Source organism: Prionailurus bengalensis, chromosome A3, assembly GCF_016509475.1.
Source record: "Prionailurus bengalensis isolate Pbe53 chromosome A3, Fcat_Pben_1.1_paternal_pri, whole genome shotgun sequence".
Taxonomy (NCBI): Eukaryota; Metazoa; Chordata; class Mammalia; order Carnivora; family Felidae; genus Prionailurus; species Prionailurus bengalensis.
The window spans coordinates 104,515,221-104,531,801 of NC_057354.1; the positions used below are offsets into that span (position 1 = coordinate 104,515,221).

Consider the following 16,581-nt stretch of genomic DNA (forward strand, 5'->3'; position numbering starts at 1 on the left):
AAGAAAGAAAGAAAAAAGGGGCTGAAGAAGGCATTTCTCCAGACCAATGACAGTTTTCCCTGGGACAAAATAAACATCCTTCCACAAGTCACGGAAGTAAACAACAAAAATAAAAATATTTTTCTTTCTCTTTCTGTCTCTCTGTCTCATCACTCATATACACATCACAGCAAAGTAACAATGAAACATACCTGTTCCTGAATTGCACGTTTTAACAGAGGTAGACCCATGACAAACTGCACTCTCTGAAATGTCAAAGCTCCCGTTTCATCCAGACTTAAATCATACCTGTGAAGAACAGATACAAAACGAGTGTTAAGGCACTGACTTGGTGACTCTGAGTAGAGCCTTTGGACCAAGGGATGTGACAGAGCAGACAGCTTTGTTACACCTCTTCCCTCTCTTACGTGATACTGCAGGTCAAAGGAGGCCAGCTATGTGTGTAACACAGACCATGTGTTCAATATAGTGGGGTACAAATGGAACGAAAGACAGAAGGATTTCCTGACAGGGTGACTTTAAAACAAGACTCCAGCATCCCCTCTTCAGGTGCAAAAGATTTTCATGTACCCAAAATGACTCAAGAGCAGCTATTAGGGAGAGGGGGGGAGAAGAGAGTGACCTGTGTGGTACAAGGGGTGGACTGTACTGGCCATGAGGACTGTCACTTAGAGTTTCTTTCAAGAGAACCCAGAGTCGGGAGCAGTTTCCAAACAAGCTCCAGCTGCCATACCTTGGAATTAATAGTGGCATTCACACCAGGCTACTTTCCTCTTGCTTGCTCCTAGCTGTGATTGAGTAGGGTAACATTCTAGATAAAGGCCATTATTGCCCAACAGGCAACTTATGCCAGGAGACCCCCCTCTGCCACTGGCCCACTGAGACTTTCTTATAACTGCACTGTGCCCTTCTCTCTCATTCCACAGTGTCAGCCCTGCCTGCACACACTCTGAAGCTTCTCTCCACCTCCTCCAGCTCCCTTACGTTATCTTTCACAGACCCCAGCCCCTCCCATAAGTCACCCACTCATCTAGTCCCATCCTGGCATTTGCTTCTCAACAAACCTAAACTGACACAGAGGGGGAGATTCCACTCTTCCATCTAAAATGTTTAAATGCAAAGCATAACCTGAGCCTGGAAGAAACCTCATTCAGGTTTGACCCTTGGCTCTGTGTGACCAACATCAAGTGACCTGGCTTCCTAGTACCTCCGTCCTCTCATCTGTAAGATGGCAATGATAATTGCACATAACTCAGAGGACTGTCACCTCAAATGCTTATCCCAGTTCCCAGTGCTTGCATATATATAGTAAGTGCTCAATAGTATTAATCTCCATTCATACCCTTAGTTACCACCCCACCCCCCCAAACTCTGTTAGATCCATTTTTACACTCTCAGCACCCAACCCAAGGCTGGCCACACTATGCTCCATTAAACTTATTTTCTTCCTATAGTTTCATGACCAGATCCTGGAGACAGCGTTCCCATGTATGTCCCAAAAGGCATGCCAAATACATATACTATCCCTATATAAAGTTCATTCCTAACAAGAAATACAAACTGAATGGGTGCAGGGTCCAAGTCTTGAACTGTCTAGCCCTCTGGACCAGCACAGTGTCTCACATTTCCTAAATACCTGCTGGTTGATTGCCTCAGACCAAACAAGAACCAATCTGATTATCTTGACTTTCTCCCATCCATTCAGCTGGCAGATAACAAAAAATTCAAGGGGACCCACCATTCATCCTGGAATGTAAAATAAATGCCAACACTCACCCCCCAGAATGCCAGATGGACACAGAAACTCCCCAACAGAAGAATCTTCTCTTTTTCTTTTTACGAGTCAGCTAGCAGACCTGATCTGAGAACCACTAGTGGGGATTTCAGTATACGCATTACTGCATTCAATCAACATTTTCCCTCAGGAGAACAGAAAACAAAAATTCCATTTTCAATGAAACTAGGAGTCAGGGAAAAAATCTCCAGATACTCACATAGAGGTAAAACCTGCTAATGCATCTGAATTGATGCAGGATTTGGGCAGGAGGAGGTGGAAAGGAGAACCACAGAAAGAGATATCACAGCACAAGGGCCAAATGGTGGCAAATCTTAAAACACACTGGCAAAAATGCACTTCCTAATGTTAAGACGTACACACTGAGATGTATAACTTGGAGCTTTAATCTGGAAGAGCAAGATAAGGATGGCAATGAGCTAGCAGGTAAGAAGGCTCGCTGGTCCCTGAGCCAGGTTTAGGGTCCAGGCGGTGTGCAGAATCACAGGAACAGGCCATGTTTTTTTCAACGTTTGTTTTGTTTTGTTTTGTTTTGTTTTGGGACAGAGAGAGACAGAGCATGAACGGGGGAGGGGCAGAGAGAGAGGGAGACACAGAATCGGAAACAGGCTCCAGACTCCGAGCCATCAGCCCAGAGCCTGATGCGGGGCTCGAACTCACAGACCGCGAGATCGTGACCTGGCTGGTCGGATGCTTAACCGACTGCGCCACCCAGGCGCCCCGAACAGGCCATGTTTTAAAGAAGCAGTCTATCTCTGTGGCAGCAAGGAAGGGCAAAGGTTCTATGTTATGAAAAGGGACTACCCTGAACCACCATCCCAACTTCTCCTGCTCCCCAACCCTGAAACCTCTTAGAATAACCAGGCCAGGGGTACCTGGGTGGTTGGTTAAGCGTCTGACTCTTGATTTCAGCTCAGGTCATGATCTCATGGTTCTGTGGGTTTGAGCCCCACATCGGGTTCTGCGCACTGACCATGTGGGGCCTGCTTGGGATTCTCCCTCTCTCCCTCTCTCTCTGCCCCTCCCCTACTCGTGTTCTCTCTGACTCTCTCAAAATAAATAAATAAACTTTAAAAAAGATAAAAGCAAAGCAAAGAAAGCAGCAAAAATGAACTACTGGGACCTCATCAAAATAAAAAGCTTCTACACAGCGAAGGAAACAATCAGCAAAACTAAAAGGCAACTGACAGAATGGGAGAAGATATTTGCAAACGACATGTCAGATAAAGGGTTAGTATCCAAAATCTATAAAGAAGTTATCAAACTCAACACCCAAAAAACAAATAATCCAGTGAAGAAATGGGCTAAAGACATGAATAGACACTTCTCCAAGAAGACATCCAGATGGCCAACCGACACATGAAAAAATGCTCCACATCACTCATCATCAGGGAATACAAATCAAAACCACAATGAGATACCACCTCACACCTATCAGAATGGCTAACATTAACAACTCAGGCAACAATCGATGTTGGCAAGGATGCGGAGAAAGAGGATCTCTTTTGCATTGTTGGTGGCAATGCAAACTGGTACAGCCACTCTGGAAAACAGTATGGAGGTTCCTCAAAAAACTAAAATAGAACTACCCCACGACCCAGCAATTGCACTACTAGGTATTTATCCGAGGGATACAGGTGCGCTGTTTCGAAGGGACACACGCACCCCCATGTTTATAGCAGCACTATCAACAATAGCCAAAGTGTGGAAAGAGCCCAAATGTCCATCGATGCATGAATGGATAAAGAAGAGGTGGTATATATATACAATGGAGTATTACTCGGCAATCAAAAAGAATGAAATATTGCCATTTGCAACTACGTGGATGGAACTGGAGGGTATTATGCTAAGTGAAATTAGTCAGTCAGAGAAAGACAAAAATCATATGACTTCACTCCTATGAGGACTTTAAGAGACAAAACAGATGAACATAAGGGAAGGAAAACAAAAATAATATAAAAACAGGGAGGGGGACAAAACAGAAGAGACTCATAAATATGGAGAACAAACTGAGGGTTACAGGAGGGGTTGTGGGAGGGGAGATGGGCTAAATGGGTAAGGAGCATTAAGGAATCTACTCCTGAAATCATTGTTGCACTATATGCTAACTAATTTGGATGTAAATTTTAAAAAACAAATAAATAAATAAAATAAGAAGAGAAAAGAAAAGAAAGGAAAAGAAAAGGTCAGGCCAGCAATCATCCAATTATATTCAAGTAATCCAATTACAAGTCATAAAAAGATACTAGCATAGAATTGATACAATGATTCTATAAGAAAAGTGGAGAAAAAGAGCAGCAAATCCATTAACAAGGCAAAACACTACCAGAAAAAAGGTCTGGTCAAAAAATTGTGACCAAATATTATCTGTATGTTAAGTGAAACCAGTGGTGTAATAAAGCCAGCTTAAATCAGTTCATGGGATGCAACTGTTAGATGTTAAAGAATTTTTGTGGACTGGTTTTTAAACACAGCCATTATCAAAAATTAACCTTCAATAGGTTACATTCACTTCAATAAATTACATTTATAAATAAAGGCAATAAAAGACTCAAACTCATCACTTCCTAATTATTTTGTCATATTTTACTATCATCTATGAGGTTCGGGTTATTTATGTCTATTGGTGGAAATTCTACATAATGGAGGACTTCTGGTTCTGCCAGCATGAAATAGCCCCATTCTTTCTCCCAGATTCTCCCTCTTACAAAGGAAAAAACCCGTGAACCGTACGCAATAAACAACCATAGGAAGAGTCTGATAGGTGCAAAGAAGGCAGGCCACCTGGGGGGCATTCAGGGCTTGAGGAATGGCATGTCAGGGGATTCTCTGAGTCTCCTTATTGCTTCCCGGCTATGCTGCACAAGAGGCTTTAGAATCTTCTAACCCAGAATTTCCAGCAGGCAGAGACAAAACATACTCCAAGAAAAGCCTGTTCTCCCTAGCTGAAGGATGTGAAAAGGGTCTAGAGTTGCTGGGCAAATATTAGACTATCTTTAGGAACGAGGGCGGGGGAAGCAAGCCACTGGCAGTGTGGGTGTGCAGTGGGGTTCATGGGCATCAGCGAGGACAGACCTTCAGAGCACACAGAGCACAGGGAGCTTGCAAAACCGTGGGCTCGGCAGAAGTCCAGCCTTAGCGTGATTCGATGGGACAGGCTGGAGTATAAACGGCACCACGGAGTTGTCCCATCCTGTCATTCAATCACGGGCAGAAAGCATAACCTCAGGCATTTCCTGGGACAGTAACTCCCATGAGTCCAGGACAATTCCCCGGAAGTTCAGCTGTGAGTTGATATCAGTCGACACTGACAGTAGCTACGAGATGAGTATACAGGTTTGGTGAAGGGATCAGGGTAGGGTGTTAACAGCAGTTGCTGAGCAGCTGACTAAAGAAGTTAGAAAAAAAAAAATTAAACTAAAAGAAAGGAGAAAAAATAAATTATTAAAGGAAAAGTAGAAAAGCAATCAGTTAGAAAACAGAAAAAGTAATAACTAATAAATCCAAAATCTGGGCTCTGAAAAAAACCGTTCAGAGGTTGTTAAACATTACTCCGGCAGTATTAGCCAATGCAATTTGACAAGGGAAAGAAATTCGAGAAATGAAAATTTGAAAGAAACAGATAAAACTATGTACAGGTGATACATGTGTTCGATTGACTCTTTTTTTTTTTAATTTTTTTTTCAACGTTTATTTATTTTTGGGACAGAGAGAGACAGAGCATGAACGGGGGAGGGGCAGAGAGAGAGGGAGACACAGAATCGGAAACAGGCTCCAGGCTCTGAGCCATCAGCCCAGAGCCTGACGCGGGGCTCGAACTCACGGACCGCGAGATCGTGACCTGGCTGAAGTTGGACGCTTAACCGACTGCGCCACCCAGGCGCCCCTCAATTGACTCTTTTAATGGCCCCTTTGCCAGATCTCCTCTGATCCCTGCGCTTTGACACTGCAGTTCTCCTAAAGAGGCAGAGTATACTTCCTCACCCCTTGAATGTGGGCTTGGCCATGTGATTTGCTTTGGTCATTAAGATATTGGTAGACTTGAGAAAAGCAAAGACTTGGGGCGCCTGGGTGGCTCAGTCGGTTAGGCATCCGACTTCAGCTCAGGTCCTGATCTCATGGTTTGTGAGTTCGAGCCCCACGTCGGGCTCTGTGCTAAGAGCTCAGAGTCTGGAGCCTGCTTTGGATTCTGTGTCTCATTCTCTCTCTGCCCCTCCCCCACTTGTGCTCTGTCTCTCTCTGTCTCTCAAAAACAAAGAAAATTTTTTAAAAAGAAAGAAAAGCCTTAAAAAAGAGCTACTCCATTTCTCTTCCTCCCTTGCTCCTGTGCAATCCCATGGGAATATGCTTGAGCTAATCTAAGAACATACCTGGGCTAGCTTGCCATGTGGAGGCAAGGTATAAACTGAGAGACATGTGAGGAAGAGCCTGGTTGTCTCATCCAAGGCCATTCTAGATCAGCTTACCTCCAGCAACCCCCAAACTGGAAGAGCCTAGGTAGCTTAGCCAGTTAAGCATACGACTCTTGACTGTGGCTCAGGTCATGATTTCATGATTGGTGAGACCAAGCCCCTCAGTGGGGTCCACACTAACAGTGAGGAGCCTGATCGGGATTCTCTCTCTCCCTCTCTCTGCCCGTCCCCAGCTTGCGTGTACTCTCTTTCTGTCTCTCTCAAAATAAATGAATAAAAACTTAAAAAAAAAAAAAAAAAAGAAAACTGATAAACGTGGCTACATAATAACAAAAACTTTTGCATGGCAAAACACTGTAAGAATAGTCAAAAGACAAAGGACAGAATGCAACAAGATATTTATTACTGACGTCATTGCAAAGGGCCAGTCTCCCTAATTAAAGGGGTCCTATATAACTCATTAAAAACAGACCAACAAAGTTGCAGGATACAAAATCAATGTACAGAAATCAGTTGCATTCTTATACACTAACAATGAAGCAACAGAAAGACAAATAAAGAAACTGATCCCATTCACAATTGCACCAAGAAGCATAAAATACCTAGGAATAAATCTAACCAAAGATGTAAAGGATCTGTATGCTGAAAACTATAGAAAGCTTATGAAGGTAATTGAAGAAGATTTAAAGAAATGGAAAGACATTCCCTGCTCATGGATTGGAAGAATAAATATTGTCAAAATGTCAATACTACCCAAAGCTATCTACACATTCAATGCAATCCCAATCAAAATTGCACCAGCATTCTTCTCGAAACTAGAACAAGCAATCCCAAAATTCATATGGAACCACAAAAGGCCCCGAATAGCCAAAGGAATTTTGAAGAAGAAGACCAAAGCAGGAGGCATCACAATCCCAGACTTTAGCCTCTACTACAAAGCTGTAATCATCAAGACAGCATGGGATTGGCACAAAAACAGACACATAGACCAATGGAATAGAATAGAAACCCCAGAACTAGACCCACAAATGTATGGCCAACTCCATCTTTGACAAAGCAGGAAAGAACATCCAATGGAAAAAAGACAGCCTCTTTAACAAATGGTGCTGGGAGAACTGGACAGCAACATGCAGAAGGTTGAAACTAGACCACTTTCTCACACCATTCACAAAAATAAACTCAAAATGGATAAAGGACCTGAATGTGAGACAGGAAACCATCAAAACCTTAGAGGAGAAAGCAGGAAAAGACCTCTCTGACCTCAGCCGTAGCAATCTCTTACTCGACACATCCCCAAAGGCAAGGGAATTAAAAGCAAAAGTGAATTACTGGGACCTTATGAGGATAAAAAGCTTCTGCACAGCAAAGGAAACAACCAACAAAACTAAAAGGCAACCAACGGAATGGGAAAAGATATTTGCAAATGACATATCGGACAAAGGGCTAGTATCCAAAATCTATAAAGAGCTCACCAAACTCCACACCCGAAAAACAAATAACCCAGTGAAGAAATGGGCAGAAAACATGAATAGACACTTCTCTAAAGAAGACATCTGGATGGCCAACAGGCACATGAAAAGATGTTCAGCGTCGCTCCTTATCAGGGAAATACAAATCAAAACCACACTCAGGTATCACCTCACACCAGTCAGAGTGGCCAAAATGAACAAATCAGGAGACTCTAGATGCTGGAGAGGATGTGGAGAAACGGGAACCCTCTTGCACTGTTGGTGGGAATGCAAATTGGTGCAGCCGCTCTGGAAAGCAGTGTGGAGGTTCCTCAGAAAATTAAAAATAGACCTACCCTATGACCCAGCAATAGCACTGCTAGGAATTTATCCAAGGGATACAGGAGTACTGATGCATAGGGGCACTTGTACCCCAATGTTCATAGCAGCACTCTCAACAATAGCCAAAATATGGAAAGAGCCTAAATGTCCATCAACTGATGAATGGATAAAGAAATTGTGGTTTATATACACAATGGAATACTACGTGGCAATGAGAAAAAATGAAATATGGCCTTTTGTAGCAACGTGGATGGAACTGGAGAGTGTGATGCTAAGTGAAATAAGCCATACAGAGAAAGACAGATACCATATGGTTTCACTCTTATGTGGATCCTGAGAAACTTAACAGGAACCCATGGGGGAGGGGAAGGAAAAAAAAAAAAAAGAGGTTAGAGTGGAAGAGAACCAAAGCATAAGAGACTGTTAAAAACTGAGAACAAACTGAGGGTTGATGGGGGGTGGGAGGGAGGAGAGGGTGGGTGATGGGTATTGAGGAGGGCACCTTTTGGGATGAGCACTGGGTGTTGTATGGAAACCAATTTGTCAATAAATTTCAGAAAAAAAAAAAAAAAACAGACCAACAAGTAGGCAAAGTATTTGAACAGATGGCCTACAGAATAAGGAATACAAATGACACAAATATATTTTTAACTCTCTGCTGTCATATGCAATACAAGTTAACTACACTGAAATATCCATTTTTACCTATGATGTAAACAAATCTGGACAGTCTGGTAGCACCCTGTGTTGATAAGGTTATGGAGACCAGATGCCCTTACGTCTTAGCCTAGGGGAGGCAGGGAGGGAGGTATAAATCGGTACGATTTATATGTACAGCAATTAGACATTATTTATCAAAACTACAAGTGTACCTACTTTTTGACTCAGCAATTCCCCTTCCGGAAACTTATCCTCTGGATTTCGTTACACATGTGAGGAGTAAGTTATAGAATCACATAAGCTATGGATCCTCTTTTTTAATAAACTCCAGTATTTATTCATTATAAACTCTGTAATCAAAGAAGAAGAAGAAGAAGAAGAAGAAGAAGAAGAAGAAGAAAAGAGAAAAAAAAAGAAAAGAAAAGAAAAGAAAAGAAAAGAAAAGAAAAGAAAAGAAAAGAAAAATGTGGATCAAGTGACCTTTCAAACTACAAAGACCACACAGTAAAGTCTATGGGAATGCCATGAAGCGGGTCACACAGACAAGATTCTAAAACAGAAGTATTGGCTATTTTCTTCCCATTTCCATTCCAGTCACTTTTTGATAAAATGGTTGTTATTCATCTATTTCAAAATTTTGGGAGCACCTGGGTGGCTCAGACGTTGTGGGGCATCCAAACTCTTGATTTCGACTCAGGTCATGATCTCAGCATGTGAGACAGAGCCCCGCGCCGGGTTCCACGCTGGGTGGGGAGCCTGCTGAAGAGTCTCTCCCTCTCCCTTTGCTCCTTCCCCACAACTTCTCCCTTTGCCTGTCTTTCTCTCTCTCTCTCTCTCTCTGTCTCAAAAATTTTTCTTAATTCACATCTATTCTCGCATTATATTAAGCTTCCTGGGGCACCTGGGTGGCTCAGTCAGTTGAGCGTCCGACTTAGGCTCAGGTCATGATCTCACAGTTCGTGAGTTCGAGCCCCACATCAGGCTCTGTGCTGACAGCTCAGAGCCTGGAGCCTGCTTCGGATTCTGTGTCTCCCTCTCTCTCTGCCCCTCCCCTGCTCACGCTCTGTCTCTCTCTCTGTCAAAAATAAATAAACATAAAAAAAAATTAAGCTGCCTGCTCGTACTGACAGTAAGCATCTCATAGCAGTCAAGTTTTAGTAATGATTTTGTGTCAGTCTGTGCAGAAAAATAAAACATACTGCAAGGTCAAGTGAGGATGGTTCGTGCACAGATACTACACACACTGGCCAAAGCACCTGACAAATTATTAAAAACTATAAAATAAACTCAAGAAAACCGGGTGACTCTTAAATAGTTCCCAACTATTAAAACCGAAGCTGAAGAAATTCGGTATTCAAAAAAGAAAAATGTGGATCAAGAGACATTAAAGAACATTCCTCAATAGAGACAAGTTAGACATTTCAGTGAGAGGTCTACCCCATTCCCCTGCACACCCTCACTCCCAAAACGCACTACCAGAGATGTGTATAATATTACACAGGCCGAAACAGCAATTCAGCAGCACAACATTGCAAGCATCTAAAAGATGAATGATTGAGTGAAGGACAGTGCATCCGTATAATGAGATTGTTACAGAAAAAGGAAGATCTCTCTACATGCCAACATAAGGAAATTGCCAAGATAAGTTTTAGAAAAAAAATTTTTTTTCAACATTTTTTTTTTCAGAGACAGAGACAGAGCACGAGCAGGGGAGGGGCAGAGGGAGAGGGAGACACAGAATCCGAAGCAGGCTCCAGGCTCCGAGCTGTCAGCAGAGTCCGACATGGGGCTCAAACCCATGAACGCAAGATGATGACCCGAGCTGAAGTCAGATGCTCAACAGACTGAGCCACCCAGACGCCACATCAAGATACGTTTTAAATGAAAAAAGCAAGGTGCAAACAAGTGAATATATTACTTTTACTGTTAAAAAGCAGCGGGGGGGGGGGGGGGGGGAAGAGGAAGAAGACTACATATTTGCTTGCATATACATTGTTGCTATTGTCATTCTCTTCAAGGACACACAGAAACTATTAACAGTGTTGACCATTTGTGTATGTGGGGTGGAAATGGGGGAAACTTGGCAAATGGCAAATAGCACTCTACCTTTTTATGTCTTCTGACTTTTCAATCACATTGAGATGTATTTTTAAAAAACACATTTAAAAAATATTTTAGGGGTGCCTGGGTGGCTGAGTTGGTTGAGTGTCCGACTCTTGATTTTGGCTCAGACCATCATCTCATGGTCCGTGAGTTCAAGCCCCACACTGGGCTCCATGCTGACAGTTTGGAACTTGCTTGGGATTCTCTCTCTCTCTCTCTCTCTCTCTCTCTCTGCCCCTCCCCTGTGCTTTCTCTCAAAAAACAAAACAAAACAAAACAAAAACGGGGGGGAGGGAAGGAGGCAAAGATAAAAGGTTTCTCTAAATGTGTATTAATTTTTTAAATTGTGCACTTAAAATGACCACTAGATGGCGATTGCTCTTCATTTGAACTGCCACCACGAGGCATTTAGGCAAGAAAGAAATTAAAGCAGGATGAAGAAGTCTTGGAAACTGCCTGAAACCTTGAGCATCTGACTATCTTAATAAAAATACCTAGATTCCTAACACTTTTCAATAAAAAAAATAACCACCTCGGCAATGGAAAAAAACGGGATTTTAAGAATAGCGCCCGCCCTGAAACTCTCCAGATTTCTACACAACATGAATAACTGTGCGTTTTCAGTCTTTAAATATCAATCTCCACGCCTAACAATTTTCATAGGCCACACCTCAGATGCTCTTTGTAGAACAATGGGGCATAAATCATCCACCAGAATTATTTTTCGGTATTTCAACATACATAATTTCTCTGTCTTCTTCGATCCGTAAGATACGAAGATACGGCAAATATTATTCTCCATGCCTCAGACTGCGGACAGAGGCCCTGTGGGATTAAGAGCCTTGGCAGGCCCTGGGTGGATGGTGTGGGTGTCAGGATTAGGAGCTGTGGGACACCATGAGGACAGCTGTGGGGTACACAGAGGGCCCAGCCCTGCCCCTGGCAGTTCCACCATCACCTGACTTATCTACTGGTGTTCTGTGTAGGATTTCGCTTGGAAGCAAGACGGTGCCATTACTAAGAACAAGCTTGAAAACCTCTGCCCCAGCATGTGCCACCAGCAAGAACTGAAACGAGGTACTAATGTCATCTTCCCTCCGAGAGGCGGGGGGTCTAGACACCCAGCAGAAGTCAGATACCTGTCTAGGAAGTCTCACGTGTGCAATCAAGAGCAAACTGCAAGGTACAAAGTAAATAAATAAATACAGAAATACAGAAATAAGCATAAACGCCTATTAGAATGGCTAAAATAAATAACACTGGCTGTATCGAGTGTTGAGGAGGATGTCGAGCATCTGGACCTCTCCTTTGCTGGCGGCGGGAATAAGAAATGGTACAGCCACTCTGGAAGAGGCTGACGGTGTCTTATGAAGTTAAATGGAACTCAGCAATCCCATAGCAGGTATTTACCCAAGAGAAATGAAATCCGTTGTTTACACGAACACTTATACACGAATGTTCGCAGCCACTTGGCGATTGCCCCAAACTAGAAACAGTCCAAATGTCCCCCAAGGGGGACTAAAGTGTGGTACATCTGTACAAGGTGGTATTGAGCAAAAAAAGGAGTGAACCACTGGTACACGCGACAACTTGAATGGATCTCAAAGGCATTGTGTCCAGTGGAAAAAAAAAAAGTCACATACTATAGGATTCCAATTTTATAACATTCTCAAAAGGACAAATTATAGTGCTGAAGAATAGATCGGCGGCTGTCAGGGGAGAGAGTTACAGGGAGAATCTGACTCTAGAGGAGAAACAGACGGGGGGGCGCCTGGGTGGCTCAGTTGGTTGAACACCTGACTTCGACTCAGGTTGTGACCTTGAGGGGTTTGTGGGTGTGAGCCCCACGTCGGGCTTGCTGCTGTCAGTGAGGAGCCCACTTCAGATTCTCTGTTCCCTTCTCTCTCTGCCCCGCCCCCATTTGTGTTGTCTCTCTCTCTTTCTCTCTCAAAAATAAACAAACATATTTTTTTTTAATTAAAGGAGGGATGCCTGGGTGGCTTAGTTGGTTAAGCATCCAACTCTTGGTTTGGGCTCAGGTCATGATCTCACGGTTCGTGGGATGGAGCCCCAGGTCGGGCTCTGCACTGAAAGCGTGGAACCTGCTTGGGATTCTCTCTCTCCCTCTCTCTCTCTCTGCCCTTCCTCTGCTCATGCTCTTTCTCTCTCAAAATAAATAAATAAACATTCTTTTAAAAAAGAAAAATTATGGGGGCACCTGGGTGGCTCAGTCGGTTGAGCATCTGACTTCAGCCCAGGTCATGATCTCACGGTTCGTGAGTTCGAGCCCCGCGTCGGGCTCTGTGCTGACAGCTCAGAGCCTGGAGCCTGCTTCCGATTCTGTGTCTCCCTCTCCCTCTCTGTCCCTCTCCCCATCAGGCTCTGTCTCTTTCTCTCAAAAATAAATAAATGTTAAAAAAAATTTGTTTAAAAGAAAAAAAAGAAAAATTATAAAAGAAGATGGACAAATTATAAAAGAAGATATACAAATGGCCTATAAGCACACGAGAAAGTGCTCAACAACACTGGTCACCACGGAAATGGAAATTAAAACTGTAATGAGATACCACTATACATCCGCCTGAATGGCTAGAAAAAAATAATAATAAAGCAAAATAAAATGCTAACAAGGATGTGGGGCCACTGAACTCATACTTTGTTGTGAAGATATATAATGATACAATCATTTTGGGAAAAGGCCTGTTAACTTCTCATAAAATTAAATATGTATCTACCCTATGGCTTAACAATTACACTCCTGGATATTTACCCAAAAGAAACAAAATGCTCACAAAATTCTTATAGAAGAACGTTCAGATCAGCTTTATTCATAACAGCCCCAAACTGGAAACAGCCCAAGTATCCATCACTAAGAGAACAGAGAAATAAACTGTGATTTATTATAAACTGTGATTTATTATATAAACTGTGATCCCATGGAATGGGATACTGCTTAGCAATAAAAAGTAATATACTACTGATACACATGCATGACGTGTATTAACCTAGAAAACATTATGCTGAGCTCTCTCGAATCACTTGTTCTGCAGGAAGCCAGCTGCCATGATGTGAGGACACTCAAGTCGCTTTATGGAGAGTCCCACACGGGGAGAAATTGAGGCCTCCTGCCAACAGTCATGTGGGTGGACCATCTTGAGAGTGGATCTTCCAGCCCCAGTCAAACCTTCATAGGACTTCAGACCCGAAGTCCTACGTGCAACCTCACGACAGACCCACAGCCACCCAGCTGAGACGCTCTGAAATCCCCACCCACAGGAACCGGGTGAGATAATACATATTACCTTTTATGATGCTAAGTTTCGAGGTCATTTGTGACATATCAATAGATAAATAATACACATGGCATTGTCATACACACACACACACACATACACACGACTGACGGGCAGGAACTAATATCTTATTTTTAAAACACTTTAACAATATGTAATACACCAAGAATAAGACATGAGTCATAAAATGATAGCCTAATGAATTATCGCAAAGAAAACGCACCTATGTAATCTTCATCCGCGTCAAAGAAAATCACACTATGTCACCAGCACACAGAATCTCGTCTCAATCATTACTCCCTCTCTCCTGCCCACTGCTAGCTGCGCTCTTGACCTGTAACTCCATCAATTATTTTTGACTGCTTCTGAATATTACAGAAATGAGATTAGACTCTATGTATTCTTTTGTGTCTCATTTCTTTTGCTCCACATGGCTAGTGAGATTTATCTTTGGTATCTACCGCAGCTGTGGCTCATTCATTTTCACTGCTGCACAGGATTACGTTGAATTAATATACCACCAAAAAATATGCTGAGTGAACATATCGTGTGACTCCACTTACATTAAACTCTAAAACAGACAAAATTAAAATATAGTAGGGGCGGGGGGATCCACAACAGTGCTTACCTCTGGGAAGATAAAAGCAAGGATTGAGTGGAAAGGGCATGAGGGAACTTTCTGGGGTGATAGTAACGTTCAATATTTTGATAGAGGTTTGAGTTACATAGGCGTATGCAGGTGTCGAAACTCTGCGAGTGGACATTTAAGATTTTTGCATTGCATTGCATTTTAAGCAAAACACGACAAAACAAACACCTGAACACATTTTGAAGTCTCGTTCATGATATGCACACTGAATTATCTGGGGGGAGGGAGGACTTTGAAATGCATCCCAAGAGTGAATTATGGTGGATAGAGGGAGGTATAAATGAACAAACATGTAATATAGCAAATACAATAATATGTTCATGGTAGGATCTAGGTGGTGAGTATATGGAACTCAGTGTTAAAGTCTTTCAATTCCGTTATATGTTTAAATTTTTTAAATATAAAACCGGAAGACAGTAGATGACCGGAAAGGGGAATTATGGTAGGGCATCATTTCCTTATGTAAAAATGAGACCTTCAAGGGCAGATCTTGGTTTCTAAAAACTATTCTCAAATAAAAGGAACACGGGCTCACTGGAGAAACGGGCAGAGAAAATACAAGATGAGCCCGGAACATCTTGCGGTATTAGAAAGTAAAGAAGTCCTTCAAAAAAAAGTCCCCAAAGGATGGAGGCGTGTCAAGGGGACACAGGAGACGACTGAAAGAGCCCCCTGGGGTCAACGCTGGAACGATGAGGACAACAAAATGAATGACGTCCTACTGGACTGTGACACAGTCATAAGATAAATCTGCAGGAGTCCATACTGATGTAAATAGTTAAAATAAATAAATACATAGAGAAAAGAGATGAATAGCCTGAAATAACTTGTGTAGCTACCTCCCCCTCTAGCAGGGGGGGCTTCACCTGTCTCCACACCACTACTACTGTCCCATGAGCGTCGGCTGCACTTAACGACCTGCTTGCAGAGGGGAGCTGTCATTTTACGATGAAAAGATCTGATAAACACTACCCCGCCCGGGGTTTCAAGGTCAACATCGCCACTGATGTTGATAGTATGTACCCCCTGTGATGACTGACGAGAAGGGTACTCGCCCTCATACTCTTCCCAAAAGCCCATAGCCTCCATCTAGACATGAGAAAAACATCAGACAGACCAAACCGAGGGTATTCAACACAATACACGACCAAAGCTTTTCAAGAGTGTCGAGGTCAAGAAAAGCACGGGAAGACTGAGGATCTGTCACAGGTCAGAGGACGTTAAAGAGACATGACCACAAAACATAATGTGGCATCTTGGATGGGAGCCTGGAACGGAAGTAAGATACTGGTGGAAAAAGTGAGAAAATTCTAATGCAGTCTAGAATTTAGGTAATAGTAATGAACCAGTGCTGCTTTCTTCGTTTTGACAAACGTACCGTGGTTGTGTCAGATGTTGACAACAGTGGAAACTTGCTGAGGGGTATACGGGAACTCTATTTTCTTCACAATTTTTCTAAAAATTGAAAATTATTCCAGAATTAAGCCCATTTTGAAAAGAGACAAGAAACAAGGCGACAATAACAACAACAAAAAAGATCTTTGTGCATTTTTTGAAAAACCTTGTAAAAACCCAACAAACCGAAAACCGCTTTAAAAAAGCAGTTGTGTGTTATTTTCTTCCTCTCAAAATCTAAATCAAAAATCAGTTCTAGGGCAATGGAAAGCACATTTTCAGATACCAAGCATGAATGCCCTCCTGACAAGAAATATCCTTGGTGCCGAGCCTTATCTGGGCGGCACCCACGTTCTGGAGTGAATACTGACAAGAACTTGGAAATCAACTCTGGTGTCACAGGTTGCCTCTGCTTCACTAACCTGTACTTTTGTCCTGGTCCCTTTTATCATTTTGCTTCGGGAGACATCTCCAGCGTGGCCCA

The 16,581-nt window shown here is 42.7% G+C and overlaps 1 protein-coding gene across 1 annotated transcript in view; it reads right to left on the reverse strand.

The window, feature by feature from the left end:
• The window catches only part of ACOXL (acyl-CoA oxidase like), a 53,267-nt gene extending 36,718 nt beyond the window's left edge, over positions 1–16,549 (reverse strand). Inside the window, exons 1-4 of the mRNA XM_043553329.1 lie at positions 16,520–16,549; positions 15,675–15,791; positions 13,800–13,885; positions 192–288 (exon numbers count right to left, since the gene is read on the reverse strand). Of these exons, the coding sequence (XP_043409264.1) occupies positions 192–288; positions 13,800–13,885; positions 15,675–15,791; positions 16,520–16,549 (330 nt within the window). The remainder of the gene's footprint in view (positions 1–191; positions 289–13,799; positions 13,886–15,674; positions 15,792–16,519) is intronic.
• Positions 16,550–16,581: the final 32 nt, after the last annotated feature.